The sequence below is a fragment of the Takifugu rubripes genome, chromosome 9 (assembly GCF_901000725.2).
Source record: "Takifugu rubripes chromosome 9, fTakRub1.2, whole genome shotgun sequence".
Lineage (NCBI taxonomy): Eukaryota > Metazoa > Chordata > Actinopteri > Tetraodontiformes > Tetraodontidae > Takifugu > Takifugu rubripes.
The window spans coordinates 11,379,218-11,397,749 of NC_042293.1; the positions used below are offsets into that span (position 1 = coordinate 11,379,218).

General features: G+C 41.0%; 1 protein-coding gene across 1 annotated transcript; it reads right to left on the bottom strand.

Annotated features, from left to right (window-relative positions):
• Nucleotides 1-92: 92 nt before the first annotated feature.
• ankrd26 (ankyrin repeat domain containing 26) lies at nucleotides 93-18,006 on the bottom strand. The gene is made up of 43 exons (XM_029842078.1): nucleotides 17,478-18,006; nucleotides 16,520-16,805; nucleotides 16,241-16,355; nucleotides 15,945-16,118; nucleotides 15,759-15,865; nucleotides 15,531-15,668; nucleotides 15,137-15,297; nucleotides 15,023-15,049; nucleotides 14,509-14,545; nucleotides 14,342-14,405; nucleotides 14,214-14,265; nucleotides 13,949-14,121; nucleotides 11,973-12,057; nucleotides 11,640-11,744; nucleotides 11,099-11,236; nucleotides 10,959-11,003; nucleotides 10,777-10,788; nucleotides 10,334-10,591; nucleotides 10,084-10,154; nucleotides 9,030-9,827; nucleotides 8,261-8,406; nucleotides 7,913-8,077; nucleotides 7,748-7,778; nucleotides 7,532-7,664; nucleotides 7,152-7,365; nucleotides 6,873-7,038; nucleotides 6,598-6,744; nucleotides 6,026-6,488; nucleotides 5,292-5,797; nucleotides 5,058-5,210; nucleotides 4,746-4,921; nucleotides 4,561-4,654; nucleotides 3,892-3,918; nucleotides 3,523-3,585; nucleotides 3,224-3,358; nucleotides 3,020-3,132; nucleotides 2,668-2,761; nucleotides 2,322-2,477; nucleotides 2,110-2,193; nucleotides 1,762-1,976; nucleotides 1,440-1,650; nucleotides 1,301-1,346; nucleotides 93-1,215 (listed from the first exon to the last, which is right to left on the bottom strand). The coding sequence occupies exons 2-43, from the start codon at nucleotides 16,717-16,719 to the stop codon at nucleotides 1,085-1,087; spliced, it is 6,429 nt and encodes a 2,142-aa protein (XP_029697938.1). The 5' UTR covers nucleotides 16,720-16,805; nucleotides 17,478-18,006; the 3' UTR covers nucleotides 93-1,084.
• Nucleotides 18,007-18,532: the final 526 nt, after the last annotated feature.

The window sequence follows — 18,532 nt, forward strand, 5'->3', positions numbered from 1 at the left end:
GTCAAAGGTCACCGGGTTTGAGAAGAATTACCGCAAACAATCTCGACAGCGGATTACGTCGCTGTTAAAATTTGAAAAAGACAAAACTTGTGTAAACTACAAAGGGATTTTATTTCAAAGGACACATCATATTTCACAAAAACAACACCTTCAGTCTCTAGACATCGCGTCAGTCCGCTCACTAAAAACTGGAACACGATTGCCATGCTGGATTTGATCGGAGTGTAAACATATATGTGTATATACACACACATACATATATATATATATTACCATTAATGTGTTTAGCTCCTGAAACTCAGGTTTCAGTGGTCAGATTACAGCTTGCTTCATTTTATGTTGCGTTAGTGTTTGATATTGTTTAACACTTTTTTAGACAGGCTATAGATTAAAAGCATGTATAAATAATTTACCATTTCATCTACGAAGCAGCTCATAAAACCTTGAATTTTGTTTCTCATGACACATAATTATTAAGTCATGTTGTTGCTTTTTTTTTTTTAAAAATTCATTATTGTCTCTTAAATTGTACTCATGGAATAAATTTTTCTTGCATTGATTGTCTTACAGTACTTAAATATATATAAAAAAACACCAGCCGACGCAAAGGTGAAAACGAAAACCGTAATCCCCATTATTTTTTAAATGGCCAGAGAAGAATCCAGCTCGTCTTATTCAAGTATATTCTGATGGTAGAAAATAGCAAAAATCCTCCACAAAGATGCCGGACGTAAAGAGACAAGTACAGCTATTGCACCACCTGACTGCAAGTACCTCAATGTAATACCTGCTTGGAATTAAAATTAAATACTTGTAGATTTAAATTCCTCAGCAATGAGGAGAAACATAATATCGTGTCTATCAAGAAATAAACCTTTAGCTCATCCCTTCTGCTCCTGAGTGCTTAAGTGTATCCTGTACACTTTGTTTCATAAGCAAGGCAGTTTAAAGTACAAATTTAAAATGTAATTTTTTTTTCCTGGTACAAACCTTTTACCCCTCTTTCTTGTGATTGTCATCATATTTTGATTAGATGACTTGTTTATGGCTGAAATACAATGTTTGACTTGAAGTTGCTGCGTCTTCAGATCATATTATTCTTCTTCAGTACCTCCAAATACTGCTGTGTTGCCATGCTGACGGGGTGGAGGTCTGTCCTCGAGACGGAGCCCACCGGGGACAGCCGGGTTGAGGCGCTCTCCAGCTCTGCTGTGGCTGAGGACCAAAGACCGACGACCACCGTCACCTCATACACATTCTGTAATCTTAAATATTACTACTGTGGCTTCAGTGCACTCACCATTTTTTATTTCATTTGATATACTCCTTTCCAGCTCATTCTGCATCTGAAAAAAAAAAACAGAACGGCTGAGACATTTTTCTGGGAATTAATTGGGAGCAGCTGGACAGGTCCTGTTGATGGTGGACCCCGTACGAACCTTAGAGATATAATCGCCAACCCTGCTGCTCTGGCGCTCCGTTACAGGGCTGAGGAGGGGAAGGCCCAGGGAAACGCCTCTGCCGAGTTGCCCCTTTGTGTCTCCGTAACGTAAAGATCCCAAAGAATCCAGGTCCAGGATACCAGAGGCGAAGCTCTTGTTGCGCTCATTCAGCAGTGTAGCATTGGATTCTTTGAGCTGATAAGTGGCTCTGCGGGGGAAAAGAGGCAGCTCTTATCATCGTTATGATATGTGGTAATGATCATAATCACCCTGACATCCTGACTATTGATCAGTCGACAGCAGAAAATTCTGATCTCACCTCTCTAGTTTGTCAGTCAGAGATTTGTGGAGCTGCAGCTCATCTGTGTACAGCTTTTGGTATCTCTCTAGCTCCGTGCGCGTGGAGCGATGGGAGTCACGGGCCCGCCTCAGCTCACCCTCCAACTCATCAATCCTCTGCTCCAGCTGGAAGCGCAGGTTGGCCTCTTTGTTGGCTTTCTTCTGTTCCAGGACTTCTTGTGATGCAGCCTGGGACTGACAACCAAGCAGGATTTCCTCCACATGTGCCTAACTCGCCATTTCATTCTGTTTTAAATGATCTTAAAAAACATGTACAGTTCTCTCCCCCCCCCCCCCCACCAAACAAACTCTAAGGTAATGCTCCTACCTGCAGGAAGAGGTTGACCTGATCTAGTTTCTCCTGTAACTCCTGGCGGGCCCTCTCCTCAGCATCATGGCGGAACAGCTCCACCTTCATTCATTAATGCAGCAGAACGTCAGTTAGTAAGTAAATAAGTTAAGTTGTTCTAAACATCGCAACTGTCAATTCAATTCAATTTGTTTAAAAATAAGTTCAGAAAACACTTAAATGTTCTGTACCTCCTCATCTAACTGCTTCTTTCTCATCTCCAGCTGGTCTTTTTTGGAGCTTGTGCTTTTCACAGATGCCAGTTGATCTTTAAGCTCCTCGTTAACTTTTTCCAACTGTCTGCGAAGGGACACTTCCTGTTCCAGCTGAAGCTGCATCCTGTCCACCTGGGAAGATCAGAATCATAGAGGAAACATCTTTGAAATGAATCTTTGCCCTGCTGTCCTCCTTCCAACCTGGAGGTCTGAAAGCGACTTAAGAGGCTGCTACATTCTAAAAACAAACATAAATTAAAAATAAATTGTAGAAAGTGCAGGTTTACTTCAAAGCAGAGATTCTAACGGATCTAACAGAAACCTTATTGCTGACTGGTCCAGAAGAGCCAAATCCAATCCCACTTCTGTCCTGATCCTTCAGTTTCTTCTTTGCAGTTTTTAATAAAGTACGCAATCTGGAACAAAATGCATGATTCAGGAAAATACATTGTTTAAATAAAAACAAAACAACAACACACTCAGCGCATCACACTCTTAAACAAATGTATTTTCAATTATACAAACACACAAAAAGATACCTTTACGCCAAATACAAACCAAGCAGCACTACAGGGCTGTGAGCTAGGAAGCGCTGGCCTCTACTGGAATCTACCCGTGTCTAAATGGAAGCACTGGCAGCTGTGAGGAAGCCTGAGGTGGAATTTACAAGTCACCTGTACATTTCTTTTTGAAGCTCTGTGTTCCTCTTCAGCTCGAGATCCAGCCGGATGTCAATGGCTTTTCTCTGCTCTTCTAACTGGATGGCTTTATTCTTTTCCGCTTCCATCTAAAACATGGAGGAATTTCAAAGAACAGTTCAGGAAAAATGGCTGGTTAAGTCCTCGAGACAAATGTCTGCTCATTCTGTAATAAATCACCTGGCTGCTCAACTCCCCTTTTTGCTTTTCCAGCTCTGCCAGTCGCAGTCCCAACTGAGTGCGGCTCTTCAGCTCCTGCTCCCACAACACCTGAGTGTCCTTGGCAGTGTGAGACTGTGTGCTTTGCTTCTGGACCTATGAAAGACAAACAAGCACATTAAAATGCCCGTGGCCGGCATCAGACTGGCAGAATACCAAATGAGAAGCATCAGTCAAGACACACGAATGATGATGAATTAAAGACTTTCATGAACAAAAAGACAAAAAAAAGAAGAGAATACCAGTTCAAATACTAGTACCTCTTTACTGAGCTGGTCTTCGAAAGTCAGCTTTGCAACCAGGTCCTCTAGATGATTTCTGACCTTCAAAAATAAATACACCGTGTCAATCAGCGAAATGTGTATTTGTTATCGTTGCATTTTGGCTAAAAGTGAATTTTATGCCAGAGGAAGTAGCATGCATCATGCAGCTTGAGCTGAAAGTAGGCAGAGTCCATTTCACCAAAAAACTATTTCACCCATTGAAAAAAAAGCCCAAACCAACACAAAGCTCTAGAATATTTCATATACTATTAGTAGAGGACCGGAAATTATCGATGGAGATCAAAGATTGGATTTATGTTCTGTTTAAAGAACTGAACAGAAAATAGACAAACAGCCAATACCAACCCCTTCTTCACTCGAGCCATCAGACAGCTGGGAAAATATTGGATAACTTAAGATATGACAGTGATTTCATGATGTAAAACGGATGTGATAACGCTTTCAAGTGTAATGCTGTGAAGACATGTTCCCCATATTCAGTGTGTAGATATTTGATGAGATCGTGTGACAAAACAATTTGAAACAACAAGAGGACTGCGAATAATAAAAAGAATATGCAAGCACTATAGAAAACTAGTGCCTAACACCACCACGAAGCACTACGCTTCATTGCACTCCAACTTCCACAGACACTTGTTTTTTCTTTGTTCTATATGTTGTAATGTGACACGTTGCTGCCCCACAGTGGCCGAAGTTACAAACTGCAGATGAAATTGAATTTGTGCCCAGTAATCAGCGAAATGTCTGTTTAGTTCATATGTTTAAATGAATTGTTTTTTGAGGGACTATGACATAGTGGGTTGAAAGGGTAATAAACTATAAAATACCATTATAATCCCATATTTCATTATAAAACACCTTGGTGTGTGCTTTAGAGATGAATGAATGAATGAATGAAAAAGTAGTGAATTTAATTTGGTGAATGGAGATAACTGCAACTACCATTAAATTAGTGCCCTACAAAAACTGAAAACCTTTGATATATTGTGACCCACCTCAGAATATAATACATACCAGAGCAGCTTCATGGGTTCCTTTCTGTAGTGTATTGATTTCTTTGGACTGTTTATTTGCAGTAGCTTCCAGCCTAGCGTTCTCTATTTCCAGCCTAATGATACATACATTTAAATTCATTATCACAGGGCATGGTCCAACATGTGACATCTTTGAATGTGTGTACAATGTGTGTTTGAGCAGACCGCTGCATATCTTGTTCCAGCTGTTTGATGGTTGTTTCATAAGCCGCTGAGGTGGACAGTGACGCTTGAAGTTTCTGAACAGCAGAACTCAGCTCCTTCTCTCTTTCATCCAGGCTGCAGGTCAGAGTCTGGATACGCCTTTCAGCCTGTGTGTACTGTTCTTCACTTTCCTCCAGCTGTGGGACAGATATGAAACAATTATCTCGACAGGAGTGTTAGGAGTCCAGTCAACCCAGAGTTGTGCTTTCTTTGATGAACTTGATGTAAAGGTTTCCAGGTCATTTACATGGCTGGACCTGACACATGGAATACCTTTCTTTTCAGCCTGTCCAAATCCTTAAATAGTCGAGCCTTCTCTTCTTCCAGGTCATTCCGATAGCGTGTGTTGACTTCCAGTGAAGCTTCACTCATTGAGAGCTTCTTGAGTGAATCAGCGAGCTCCTGCTGTGCCTCCCTTAAACAAGCCTGTATCCAGAGAGAGTACAGTTTGGTTGGATGGTAAGGAAATCCTGAACTGTAAAGGTATTCACTGGATCCTAATCTGACCTTCATTTCATTCTTTTCTTCCTGCATCTTGTGGATATGACCTTGAAGATCAGCAGCCTTGGAGTCAAGCTCCTTATTTCTCTCCTTTATTAGTTCGACCCTCTCCTCATAATCAGACTGCAGCTTGGACAAGATATCTTTTAAATGTCCCTGAGCATCAGTCACAGCACGTTCCTTAGCAAGGCCTTTGTTTTGAGCCTCCTCCAGCTGTTGCCGTAGTAACATAACCTCACTCTGGGCTTGGGTGAGTCGCTCCTGTGTGGCTTCGTGGCGTGCTCTGTCCCGGCTAAACTGCTCCCTTTCGGCATGCAGAGTCTTTTCGAGTTCCAGGCCACGTGTGAGGGCCTGGTCTTTCTCCCGCTGTAAGACCTCCTGCAGGAGACCTTTGTCTTTCAGCTGCTGTGACACTCGATGAACTTCATTCTCCAAGTTGTTTGCCTGAGCCTCTGCCTTGATCAGTTTCTGAGACAAGTTGTTGTTTTCCTCACGCAGAATGGAAACTTCACCTGTTAAAGTAATTCACCAGGAGTGACAGCTATGATCCAAAGAAATACTTTACAAATACATTAGCTAAATATCTGATACTTTCATCAAAGACATTGTCAAACAATCAGTGTATTTTAGTACCACATGGTGAAATGGTGATATTCATAAGATAAAATTATTTTTTAAAGTCAAAGAACTAGTTCCTTGATGTTTAACAATCCTCAATCCACAGTCCTAGTAAAACTTACCTGTGAGTTTGCCTTTGAGATGTTGGTGTTCCTCTTTCTCCCGAAGCAGAGTGCTCTCCCTTTCAGACTTGGCTACATGAGAACGTTCAGCCTCCTTCTCTGCTCCAGATAAACGGTTACGGATGGACTCCAGCTCGGTCTCCAGCTTTTCACGAGTGTGTCGCTCATTTTCTAGCCGTGTTCTTGTTTCAGTTAGCTCAGACCTCAAAGTGGTCACCTCGTTATTGCTGCTGGAGACGGTGTTTTTCAGGGACTCGCTGTTGAGTTTGAGATCTCGCCGAGCATCTTCCAGCTGGCCCTTCAGAGTCCTGTTCTCCTCCAACAAAGTGCCCTCTCTGAGACTGCTGTGAGCATGTGAGTGTTCAAGGTCTCTTTTTGAAGTGGTCAACTGCTCCTGTAAGGTAGCGATCTGCAGGAGCATTTCTCTCTCCCTGCTGCTGGCCTCAGTGAGCCGAGTCAAAGCCTGTGGAGACCATGGAAACAGTTCAGTTCTGTCTGCAGTGGACATGATGCAAGTGATGTTTCAAGTGCCAACCAAACTAGCATGTTCTGAAATGAGAGATAAGAATTACCTCATTGCTTTTGCTAATATTCTGCTTGTTCTCCTCTTCGGTCTCTTGCTGCTTACGGAGACAGTTGTTGAAGAGATTCTCCTGCTGAATGCGAGCACTGCGTTCCTGAGCCAGCAGTTTCTGTATGTCATTGTAGTCTTCTTCAAGCTAGTATATCACAGGAATTCATTAATACTCAAACACATATAAAATAATATAAGCTCTAAAGTACTGCAATATTCAAAAAAGACCAACAATCTAATGAAAACAGGATGTGCTTAATTACCAAGACCAACCTGTTTTAAGTTGTTGCCCAACTTTGAGTTTTCCAGCTCCAGATTTCTGAGGGTGAACTCTACTTTCTCTCTCTCCTGGACTTCAAACTGCTGTTGTTCCTCCATGACTCTCAGCTTTTCTCTGGTGGCATTGGAGTGATCTTCATGTTCCTGTTTCAGCTGCAATCTTTACCAAGTTTCAGACAAATTTCTTAATCATTCAGTAAATACAACATAGAAATCACTAATCACTAAGGAAGGGACATTCGAAAGTCTTTAAGAGATAAAAGTGGTTCTCACTTGAGGTTTCGGACTTCGGCTTGCAATTCCAGCTGGTTGAGTTCCAAACCAGTCCTATCACATTTGACTTCCTCCAGAGAGCTCTTCAACTCTGTCTTCTCCATTTCAAGGTAACTCGCCTTGTTGGCCAGATTAGCACTGCGATATTTTTCCTTCTGAATGGAATGGTTATATTTGTAGATAATATTTTGCAGCTCGATGATGATATTTGAATCTGTAAAGATGCAAACAAGATGATGGTATGTCCATGGTGATATGTGCAACATGGGCTCCATAGTGGATTACTTTTTCCCTAAATTTTATAAATAAATGTATCGAGATACAAAAGTTTTAAAAGCAACAATGAAATGAATCATTTTGAAAACCAGAAGAGCCAGTACCCAAAGTGGAGTTAAGCTTCTGAATGAAGAGGGCTGTTCGTTCTGACAGTGGCGACTCCATGTCATCTGTGGAGGAGTCTGACGAATGACTGAGATCAGCAAAGTCTTCTGCCATCTCAACATGCTCAGGGTTCTACAAATGACAAGAAAATGCAGCCCTCACATTCATCATAATGCTTCTCTACTGGAAGACGTCTAACAGAGCGATTATTGTACCTCATGTGTCTCCCCTCCATTAGCTGACAACCTGGGCACAAAAAAGAGGTCGGATGAATTCACCAACAGTGCTTATTAACTGTGCAGCATTTCCGGGAAAATTTGGGATGACTCAATGTTAAATTTGAGGAGCTATTGAGAGAAATGTGAAAATATTCGATATACCTTCCTTCCTCATCAGATGTGCCATCTAAACTGCCATCATCATACAGTGAAAGAGGATCTTCAATGTGGGTGTTTTGCTGAGGGGCTCTGTGATGAGGAGTCACTGGGGACAGCTGTGCTTGCTTCTCCTCTTTGGTGCCAGTTTTGGGCTGCTGCCCTGGTACCCTGGAGAGAAATAAACTGCTTGTTGTTCCCCTATGACATTCACAATAAATAAAACATTTTGGGGGTTCGATGCAGGCTTGCGGTCACTTACAGCTTATTAAAAAAAACACACACACACACAAAAGTGGGTCCTGCCATTTACCCCTAATGTATTCTTCCAAAATTGATATAGCACCATCTTACCTCTTGGTGGGAGTCGGCTGCTGTTTGGATTGACTTGACAAGCATTCTAACAAGGCCTCGGGTTTTGCTTGTTCCTCCTCAGCCAATGATGCAGAGTCCCAGGAATTACTGCAGTTTTGCTTCTCTACTGTTTTTTCTTTGCCAACCTGAAAACAAAAAGATAAAATAGTATAGAAGGTAAATATTTGTGGATCAGCCCTTTACTATTGAGGCCTACTACTTAAGTATAATGTTTATCTCTAGGGTGTTTCGTGATAATTTGGCCTCTCTGGAGGTACATTCTTAACTTTAACAGGTCAAAGTGCCATGAGATGTGACATAAAAACCAAGAGACTGATTTAAAATTTCTCCAATTAACTGAACAGATATTTTAATTTATCCAACTGAGATATTAGTATTTAAAATATTTGTGTGTGCATTGCATTGGTATAACATGCAGTAAAGATAAAGCAAGAGATAAAGAGAACTTTCAAAATTAAGGAGAAACCGAACAAACTTCACAACACACTACCAAGAACAAACGCGGCAGACATCAAACAGAGAAGGAGTCAAAATCAAAAACATGACATTTCTATAAGTTGGGTGAGCATTGACCATGAAGTTGGTTATACTTTTATAGCCAAACCAATCAATGTGCAGATTGGTGCTAATTTCAGCACAAGACCAAAAATAAAAAGGAAACAAACATTTAACAGAAATAGGATGAAGAGATGGAGGGAGTAAACCAGTAAAAAAAAATGCAGAGACAAGCTACACAACCATCTTCTACCTCTTTCTGGAGACGGGGCTTTTCTTTCTCCCGATCTCGGAAGGCAGCCTTCAGCTTCCCTACCTCGTGTTTAAACCTTTGCACATCCTCTTGCAGCTCTTCATCAGAAATCCTTGAGACTGATGTTGGATTTCTATTGAGCAAAGGTGGAAGGGACCTGGTGTATTCCTCAAGATCATCTTGTAATTTATTTTCTTGGCTCCTCATGGTTTTATCCGTGTTTGCAATGTTGTTATTCCAGTTACCATCAGTTCCAGTTAACAAGAAGGGTGTTTTCGTAGCCCCCGGTACTCCAGGTCTGCTCTCATCCTTCTGTTGTCTGGTGTAGTTTGATGAAGAGGACCTACGATCTTCCTCAGTTACTTGATCTGGGTCTTGATGCCAGGTGTTCATTCTTGCTGGCCGGTCAGGGCCAACAGGTTTTGACTCACTTTGCGTAGATGTGGAAACATGGTCTGTACTCCCAGCTTTGACTTCTACATCCTCATCACTAAATTCTTCTCCCGAAGAAGCTGATTCAGCTGCAGTCTTTTCTTCTACATTATGAGGTTGAAGCAACTCTTCAAACTTCTCATTTAAATGGTCTGCGACCATTCTCAGGCTGGGTTTTACTTCGCTGTTTTCTACTTCTACCCAGAGGTTCTCACAGTGTTTCTCTAATGGCATGTTGTCGTGTTCTTCAGCTTTACGCTCATCTTTAAAAACATTGCTGTTTTGACCTGTGTCAGATTCCACAGGGCCAGCTGGGAATGGCTGACTCAGACCTAATTCACATGTGTGTACTGCACTTTTATTGTCCTTTGATTCCATAAATGGGAAGAACAAAAAACAGACAAAACACAAATGCAAAAAATGATGTTTTAAAAAGTAGGAAAATGTAAATATTTAAGAATATAACCATTTCAAAACTACATTTACATATCTTTAATAAACTGTTCAAATGTCCCAAAAATTATTGGAGCAAACATGATAAAATCTTCAAATCCTGCAATGATTTACATGAGGAAACAATGAAGTTATAATTTCTTTGTACAGAAGGCATAAAACATCTCACCCTTTGTTGCTCTTTATCAGATGCTACATTTATTTGACCATGTATTGGTGATGATAATTGCTCGGGGGATCCTAAAAACACAAAACAACATAGCAGAATTAAGCACATCTGTGCTCTCAGATTAAGATTGGCTTTTACCAGCTAAAACAAAAGTCACATGCAGATGTCAAAAAGTATGTTAAAACAAAGATTGTGTCAAAACACATATTTAAAAAAATGCAGTTTAATAAAACGGCAAAAAGAACCTGACCTTTGACAGCTTCTTTCTTCTGAAGTACCATCTTCCTCGCTGAAGGTTGGGGACAGGGAATAGGTGGTGGTGATTTGCTTGACTCTCTGGCTACAATACTCCTCTGTGGCAGCACTGGAGCATCGGAGCAATCATCTTCAACTTGCTCTTTAACAGATGACCTAGAACAATTTTGCTCCTCAAGTCCAGGAGAAGCCATTCTTTGCCCAGGTGAGTTTCTCTGACTGGAGGCACTGTCCGAATCCCAGTCTGATTCATCTGTGTTATAATCACAAGACACGCAGTTTTGACACTAACAATAGTTGAATGTAAATTCTACCTCAATAAAAAACAATGCACGGGAAAGACAAAAAGGCTAATAAAGAAAATATACTGTGTATACTGTAGTTTTACAACTAAAAAATAAGCCATTCATGCATATGTAGCCCGTTAGTGTTACTAACCTGCTCCATGAGCTTCAAAAGGTTTGATGGCAGAAAAATAACAATAAATAATAAAGTTAATGTCATGCACAATCAAGACTAGAGCAATACCAGCTATAGCTACACCAGCTATTTTACTGTTGAATATTACAGTAAAACCATGGAGGTTAGGTGAGTGGGTAGGTGCAATATTTTGAGCTTACCATCAAAATCGTCGACCCCACTCAGACCGAGTTCTTCCATTAGGTCTGTCAAATTGAAAAAGTATTAAACTAAAACTATTCCCCTTTAAATAGATTCTGAAAATGTAAACAGAAACCTCACTAAAAGTTCATGTGTTTACCTAATTTTCGATCTTTGTCACCTTCAAGCTTGCCCAAAACACTTGTTAGGCCAAATTTTGGCTTCTCTCGCTGTACCTCCGGCAGGTCCTCATCAAGATCGACCTGTTGGCTTTCACCATCATTGTTCTTGTTTCCAACTGCGGAGGACAAGGCATTAGTGTCCTGCTTGAGGTATCTTTAACCAAATAATCTGATGAAGCTGGATGGAAATGGCATGGCAAAAAGCATCCCCATGCAAATGAGCTCATGACTTAACTAGCAAGAAATTACATGGTGAGGTATCAGACACTTTCTTCCCTGATGGAGGTTTTAGTGTGACATACGGCAATTCAGCATTAGCCAGGTGAACAGGTGCAAACTGAACTATTCAAGGCAAAATCAGAAACAATGCAACCATGTCGCAAACATTAGGGTTGAAGTGTAGCAGGCAGAATGTCACATGCATTATTCCGAGGTGAGCGTAAAGCGATGTTCGGGACTAAGGACTGGTGGTTAATATGATTAATTTGCAGCTCCATAGACCTATAAGTCAAGTCATACCCTCGCCCTGGCTGCCTCTGGGCATGCCTATTCTCCTCCAAGGCTCTAGCATTGCCATCCTATTGACTCCTTCCCCTCTTAAAAAGGAGGGAACATAAAACATGTCTACAGAAGAAATTGGACACACTGTTGAAAAGGCAGTTCTGATTGAAACACCAGGCCAAAACACCTAAAATAAAAACTGACAATATAAATCACCATTGCATTCCCAAAAAAACAGCAAAAGTAAATAAAAAATATTTTTCATTTCTGAAGAACTACATGAACAAATAAGTTCAGCTTTTGTCCCAAGGCAAAACTTGTAAATATCAATAGATATAAATGTGCATCCACCTTCTTTAATCTCTTCTTCATCCGAGGATATTTCATCTCCATCATGATTGTCTTCTTCTGACATTTCCAAGTGTTCTTTGCAGGACTAAAGAAGAAAAAGTGATCAGTCAAAAGGCTTGTGGAAAATATCTTCACCTTACAACTGCACTTTACAACTGTGTCTACAGGGTGTCTCTATAATTATTCACACGAGAAGGACCAGGAATCTGATGGAGGTGTTCTTACAAAAGCCACGCTAGACAGCTGAAATTCAACTACAACTAAAAGTACCTGACGTTCTTCTCTTTTACCTGTGTGAGAGGCCCTTCCGAGATTCTGACTTCTTCACTTCTCTCCACTACACTCTTTGCCTCATCAGGTGAGTCTAGATCAACATCATCAATGTCAGTCTGAAGTAACAACTCATCAGCGCAGTTCCTTCTGGAATCACAGTTCTCAACAGCAGTGACATCATCAGTGGTGGGTTGTCCCCTGAGGTCACCAGACGACATTTCTGTTCTGCTGAAAGCAGCATTTCCACTTTCTGGGTGAATACGTGAATTTAGTCTAGATTCAACATTGAGCTGATTCCCTGCACTCAGGCATCTATTGTGAGCATTATCAGAACCATCTCCTACATCAAACTCTTTAACTGTAGTCCTACTAAGACTGTCATGCAGTTTCTGGGGTGTGTGATCACAATCCCCACTTGAACCATCATCTACTTCGACAGCAGCTGCCTCCTCTAATCCCGTGGCTTTGGCATATGCAGAGGTATATGGGCTATTCAGAACATCCCCTTTCACTGCTGATGTGCAACTGTCAGCTTTATCAACCAAATGACCGTCATCAATTTGATCATTCCCCAATTCTGTTATTTGTTTTTTTGATAACCGACCATGTGAATCTACGTCAAGGTTATGTCGAATCTGTTTTTTAGTTTCATCCTCTTTATCAGGTACTGGTGACAGCGAAGGAGATGGGTCATCCGATACTCTGCCGATACCGATTAACGAGGCTTCTTCACAACAGTCCAGCAAATGCTGCTGCTCCCCAGGATTATTTGGAGAACATCCCAATAAAGAGTCTTGTGAGGATCTGTGTGTCCATTTGTGTGATCCAGCATCATCTTTGACATCGGGGGAGCCATTATTTTCCACACCTCGCTCCTTCGTCCGATCAGCAGGTTCTGCGTCAGGGCCAAATCCAACTTTTTGACCGTCTCCGTCATCACTGCTGTCCGTCCACACTGTATCACCCCTGATTTGGTTTTTGCTCCTTGGAATACCATTATCCATTTCAGTTACTTTGTTTATGTCATCTTCTTCAACCTCAGAAGATGCGGGAGATCTGGAAAGTTTTCCGATTAAATTCCTGTGTGAAACTTGGCTTTGCTCTGTGGACCATGGATTTTCCTTTCCGAGGCTTTCCTCTTCATCGGACAACTTAGATTCTACTCTGACCGCTGAAAAAACATAATCATGTTCCACATCAAATGTCACTGGTATGGCATAACTCGCCCCAGCTATTTGCTGCGTTCTGGTTTTCAGATCATCTACAGAATTTTCATCCCCACTAACACCAGATCTACTTTCTCCGTTGTCATAAACGTGAATGTCGGGTATTTTTTCACCAGTAACACAAGCTTTTTCAACATCTTCAAAAGAAGCAGCACGGGCCTGAATAGAGACCACACCTTTATCATCGTCCTCAGATTCACTCAATTCTTCATCTTCTTCATCATTCTCTTCCTCCTCTTCCTCGTCATTTTCATCGTCCTCCTCTTCGTCTTCATCGCCATCGTCTTCATCTTCGTCATCTTCATCCTGCTCCTCTCTTTCTTCATCTTCATCATCAGAGTCCTCACCTTCTGGGCTTTCTTCTTGAGATTCTGATCTGTCTTTACTATGCAGGGGCTTTTCTGTTGTACTTGTTGCTTTTATTTTTATTTTGGAAAGACAAAAAGATACGTGTCAGAGAAATGTGAATTTATTTACCTTTTTGCAGTTTGAAGGGGAGATAGGGGTCAACTGCGGCACTTTAGATGGGAGGAAGGATGGGGAGGGATCTACTGGGTGCTCCTTAGGGAGAAATATGGTGTTCTGGACATTATTTTCATGGTATGGGTCAGTTTTTGTATCCTTTACAGTTCTGTCGGGCAGTGCAGGAACTAGAGGCAGGCAAGGAAAAGTGTTAACTACAAAAACAACGGATTATGATGGGGCTCTAAACAGGTGAATGAAGGTAAAATATTTTCGATACCTTCTTTCATTTTGGATGCCAACATTTTCATCAAGTTTGCCTTTTGTGGTTTCTGAGAGACACAAAATAAAATGCAAGGTCAAAGGTCAAACTAGGGTGACAGTATGATTAACAACAGCAGCACAAACCGCTTCAGTTAAAAGGGAATCGTCTTCTGACGAAGGCCAGTCGTCACAAACACTTTCCATATCTCTGCAAAGAGAAGAAAATCATTTAACCTGCTATTTCCTATCTTTTTAAAACAGGCACACTGTCAAAGAAAATGACATAACTAAAGAAAGATATAAACACTTACCGACTTTGAGACTCAGACTGAGAATTGTCTTCACTATCTGAAACAAAGTAGAAAAACTTGCTCCAATTATCTAATTATGTAAATGTTAGTGAACAGAAAAGGTCCACATGTCCTATATGTCTCTGCATTACGAGGACGTTATCTAGCATGGATTCATTGCCTCCTGCTGAGGAAGCTGTCTGTGCCCAGACACACAGACCTTCTGCAACCTTCTTTCATGCTGTCTCTGCGGGTTGTTGCAAAGACTGTCAACACCAGCTGGGTAACTACAGCTGATAATCCACTGAACTGTCCTGTCCTGGAACTGTTAAACAGGCCAACTTAAATCTAAATACAGATCCAAGTTTGATTCATTTTTAAAATGCTGCTCAAGCACAAGTGTCAAAAACAAAATGTTTTTGTATTGCAAATAATTTGATTTTTTTCCCCCTTAGTTGCATATGAACTAACTTGACGCATGAATGAAGAAACTGACCACTACTGATATCTTATAGTATTTAACTGCATATACTACCTCCCCGAGCTTCATTTTCTCCGGGCTCTATGTCCAGGTAAGAAAATGTGAGAGGAATAAACAATCAAAATCACAATTTTAAACACTGTCACATCAAAAACATGGCATACATACCATATTTACTAGTGGCTGGTCCCCCCAAACAGACAGCTGCTCCAGCATTTTGGGAAGGGCTACCTAATGGCGAGGGTTTCTTCTCTTTGCTCAGACCTGGAAGTGATGGTGACTGTCCATTGTTCTTCTTGATACTGTGCTCATTGATCAAGAGGGAACACCTACAAAAAAGCCACTCTCATTATTCAACACAGAAAATGACAGTCATACAGAAAGAAAAAAGAAAAGCATAGAAGAAACAGTTCTGGATGGTTAAAAGAACAAATCAAAGAACAAATATCTGGGTTTGATTTTTAGAATTAATTCGTTAGGAACTGTGGTACATCTACATTTTACAAAGCCATAAATTACAGCTCCAGGAACACAATATTAAAACAAATGCAGCACAACTTACGGGTGATACCCATTCATCACTGCATAGTCATCAGCTGACCATCCTTTTGTATCTTTTAGAGTGACTTCTGCATTAAATTGCAGCAGCAGTCGCAGCATACCAACTAGTCCATTGCCAGCAGCTATCATTAAAGGAGATCTAAGGGTAAAAAAAACAACCAAAGAAAAAACTTACTAAGAGTGACAAACACAGAAATTGATGACAAATATGTCATTGTTCTGATCTGACCTCTGATCTTTGTCCACAATGTTCACGTCAGCACCCTCCCTGAGGAGAAACTCAGCCATCTCAATGTGATCCTCGCGGACAGCCAAGGTCAACGGTGTGAATCCATCCTAAAAGTTGAATTGCAATTTGTCCTGAGATAGACAGGATAGCACAATGCTACTTGTCTGGCTGAGTAAGGAAAGTCACCTTATTTTGTGCATCAATGTCAGCATCATGCTCAAGCAGCAAGACAGCAGTTGAAATGGAAGGGATGTTTGCTGCTAAATGGAGGGCTGTGTTGTCATCGACGTCCACTAGATTGGGGTCAGCATGATTTTCCAGCAGTATCCTTACACAGCGCTCATGCTGACACTGCACTGCCTGACATTGGACAGAAATACGGTGAGTGCTACTGAAACAACTACTGAGAAGCTTCAACAAATCACTGAGCAGAATTATTCTGTAATAGACTGACTCCATCCCTACAGTATATCTAGGATTACCTTCATTAAAGCGGATCTGTTTTGATTGTCACACAGGTTAAGCCTTGCTTTTCTCTCAAGGAGAAAATGCACCACCTCAACGTGTCCGCTGGCACAGGCAATATGAAGTGCAGTTCTGAAAGATTAAGAATTATTTGTTACAATATATCCATGTATTTAGGCAATATGACTACATTTTAAGGTGTTTGAGAGACATTAATAGTGTATTGGCTATGGGTGTTTCCTCACAAAACATCAGAAAGGGGTTATTAAACCATGCAAGGATTTATCTTCACTCACCTGTTCTCTTTGTCCAGTTGATTGATATCATGTTTTTCAGCAAGTTCCTTCAACTTTCCCACATCACCACCCGCAGCAGCTTTGTGAACTTTTCCAAGATCCTTGTCTTTTAGCTCGTATCCTCCAGAAAGGACACTGCCGCTGTCAGGGGTCCCAGAGAGCCGCTTTTTTTTCTTTGTGAGGCTGAAAAACTTCTTCATCGTGCACGATGGTGAAGCTTTGCGTTACTAATGTCACTATGCGTCAATCATCTGTTTCAGCGCGACTAGCGACGGCTGCTCCTTTCCTGCAAAATAAGTGGTGCAAAGCGGATTATAACACTATAAACTGCGGTGTAGGTAGACACCAAAAACTTCCATTAATGCTAGTCGCCATGACAACCTTATACCTTCTAAGTAAAATCTACTAGGCTGGGCTGGACTAGATTAAAATTAAAGGTAACTACAATACTAATCTGGGATCGACAAAGATTTTGATAAATAAGGTTCAACACTGTGATGAATACCCTAAAGTCCCAATACTCCCGAGCCCTAGCTAGCGTAGTCATAGCTTCTGTTACCATGGTAACTACCGGGACAGCTGGCATGCTAAATTAGCATCTGGTGCTGGATTTCATACGGCCCTAGCAAGCTTGTTAAAACTATGCTAAGAATGACGATTACCTGTTGCCCTGGCATTATCTTACAGCTGCCTCTGCACTGCAGTCAAAGTCTCCACTTAAGAGAAGCAAACAACCAGGTTTAAAATGTATTCTCTCGCAGCAGAGACAACTATTTAGACCGTCGCTGCCATAAAACGTGAATATCCGTCATTTAAGGAGCTACGCGTTACTGGGATTATCACAATTTGGATTAGGAAAGGCTAAAAATGAAAAGGAAACAAGGATGAACCAAAACCAGGTTACTAAGAGTAAGAAATGGCCAAATGCAGAGGATGCGCAAAAAATCTATATACTCACTTGTATCATAGTGCGCATTGATTGTATTAACTTAAACGTCAACGGAATCACATTATCAATGACTGAGACGTCGCCTCTTCTTCTTATATTGATTAATGGCGGATGGAAAACCTCGGCCTACCGCCACCTTCTGAAGTGGAGAGTGAAGCGTCTTCTTCTTGTTCTCGGCTGTTGACCTCGAAGATTTTGGGCTACTGCCACCTTCAGGTCCTCTTCCTCAACTATTTATCCTCAAAACCCTTTTACTACTCCAGTAGTGATCGGAAATTTACGAACTTCTTTCTTCCCACTTGAACTGTGCACATATCTGTACTCATCCGCATCCATCACCCCCAGTTTCTTCAATCTATCATCACTTTGGTCTGTATATTGCCTGCATAAAAGAACGTATTCTATTGATTCCCATCCTGACAAAACTCGCATATTCTAGTTGTATGTTACCCCACATTGTGCTATGGAATATTTAAGTTACTGTGACGGATTTTTAATCTTGTTATTAAAATTTAGTGTCCTTTTGCTTTGTTTTGATAAGGACTGTGCCAAATATGGTTTTGGAACATTACTGCCACCTACTGTCCTGGAGTTGGTACATTCCACGTTGGACTGCACAACTCAATTATTTCATATAAGTGTTATACACAGTAAAACCTCTCATACACACTCTACGTCTTCTTCTACATTTATTCTCCCCGTTTCCCCAATTGGTCTCATTATTGTATAGTTTTGTCCTTTATGAAATTTGAGATAATGTTGAGACGTTGAATCAATTATGTTTTGGGAGGGTTGATAGTTGTTTTGATGATCGGGGCTCTGATACGCAGCGCTCAGGGACCTGTGGCAAGACCCGAGAAGCTTCTGTAAGTGATTTCGGTATTCTATTCTAAATTATAATCACGTGTTTTATGCTATCATACATTTCATATTTGCACATTTAAAAAAAAAAAAAATAGTTACAATGCAACAATGAGCTGGGACTATTCAACCGTGTGAACACAGAAAACAAAATTGGTGTTTGGTTGTATTTTACTGTCTAGTTATATAGAAAATACATTTAA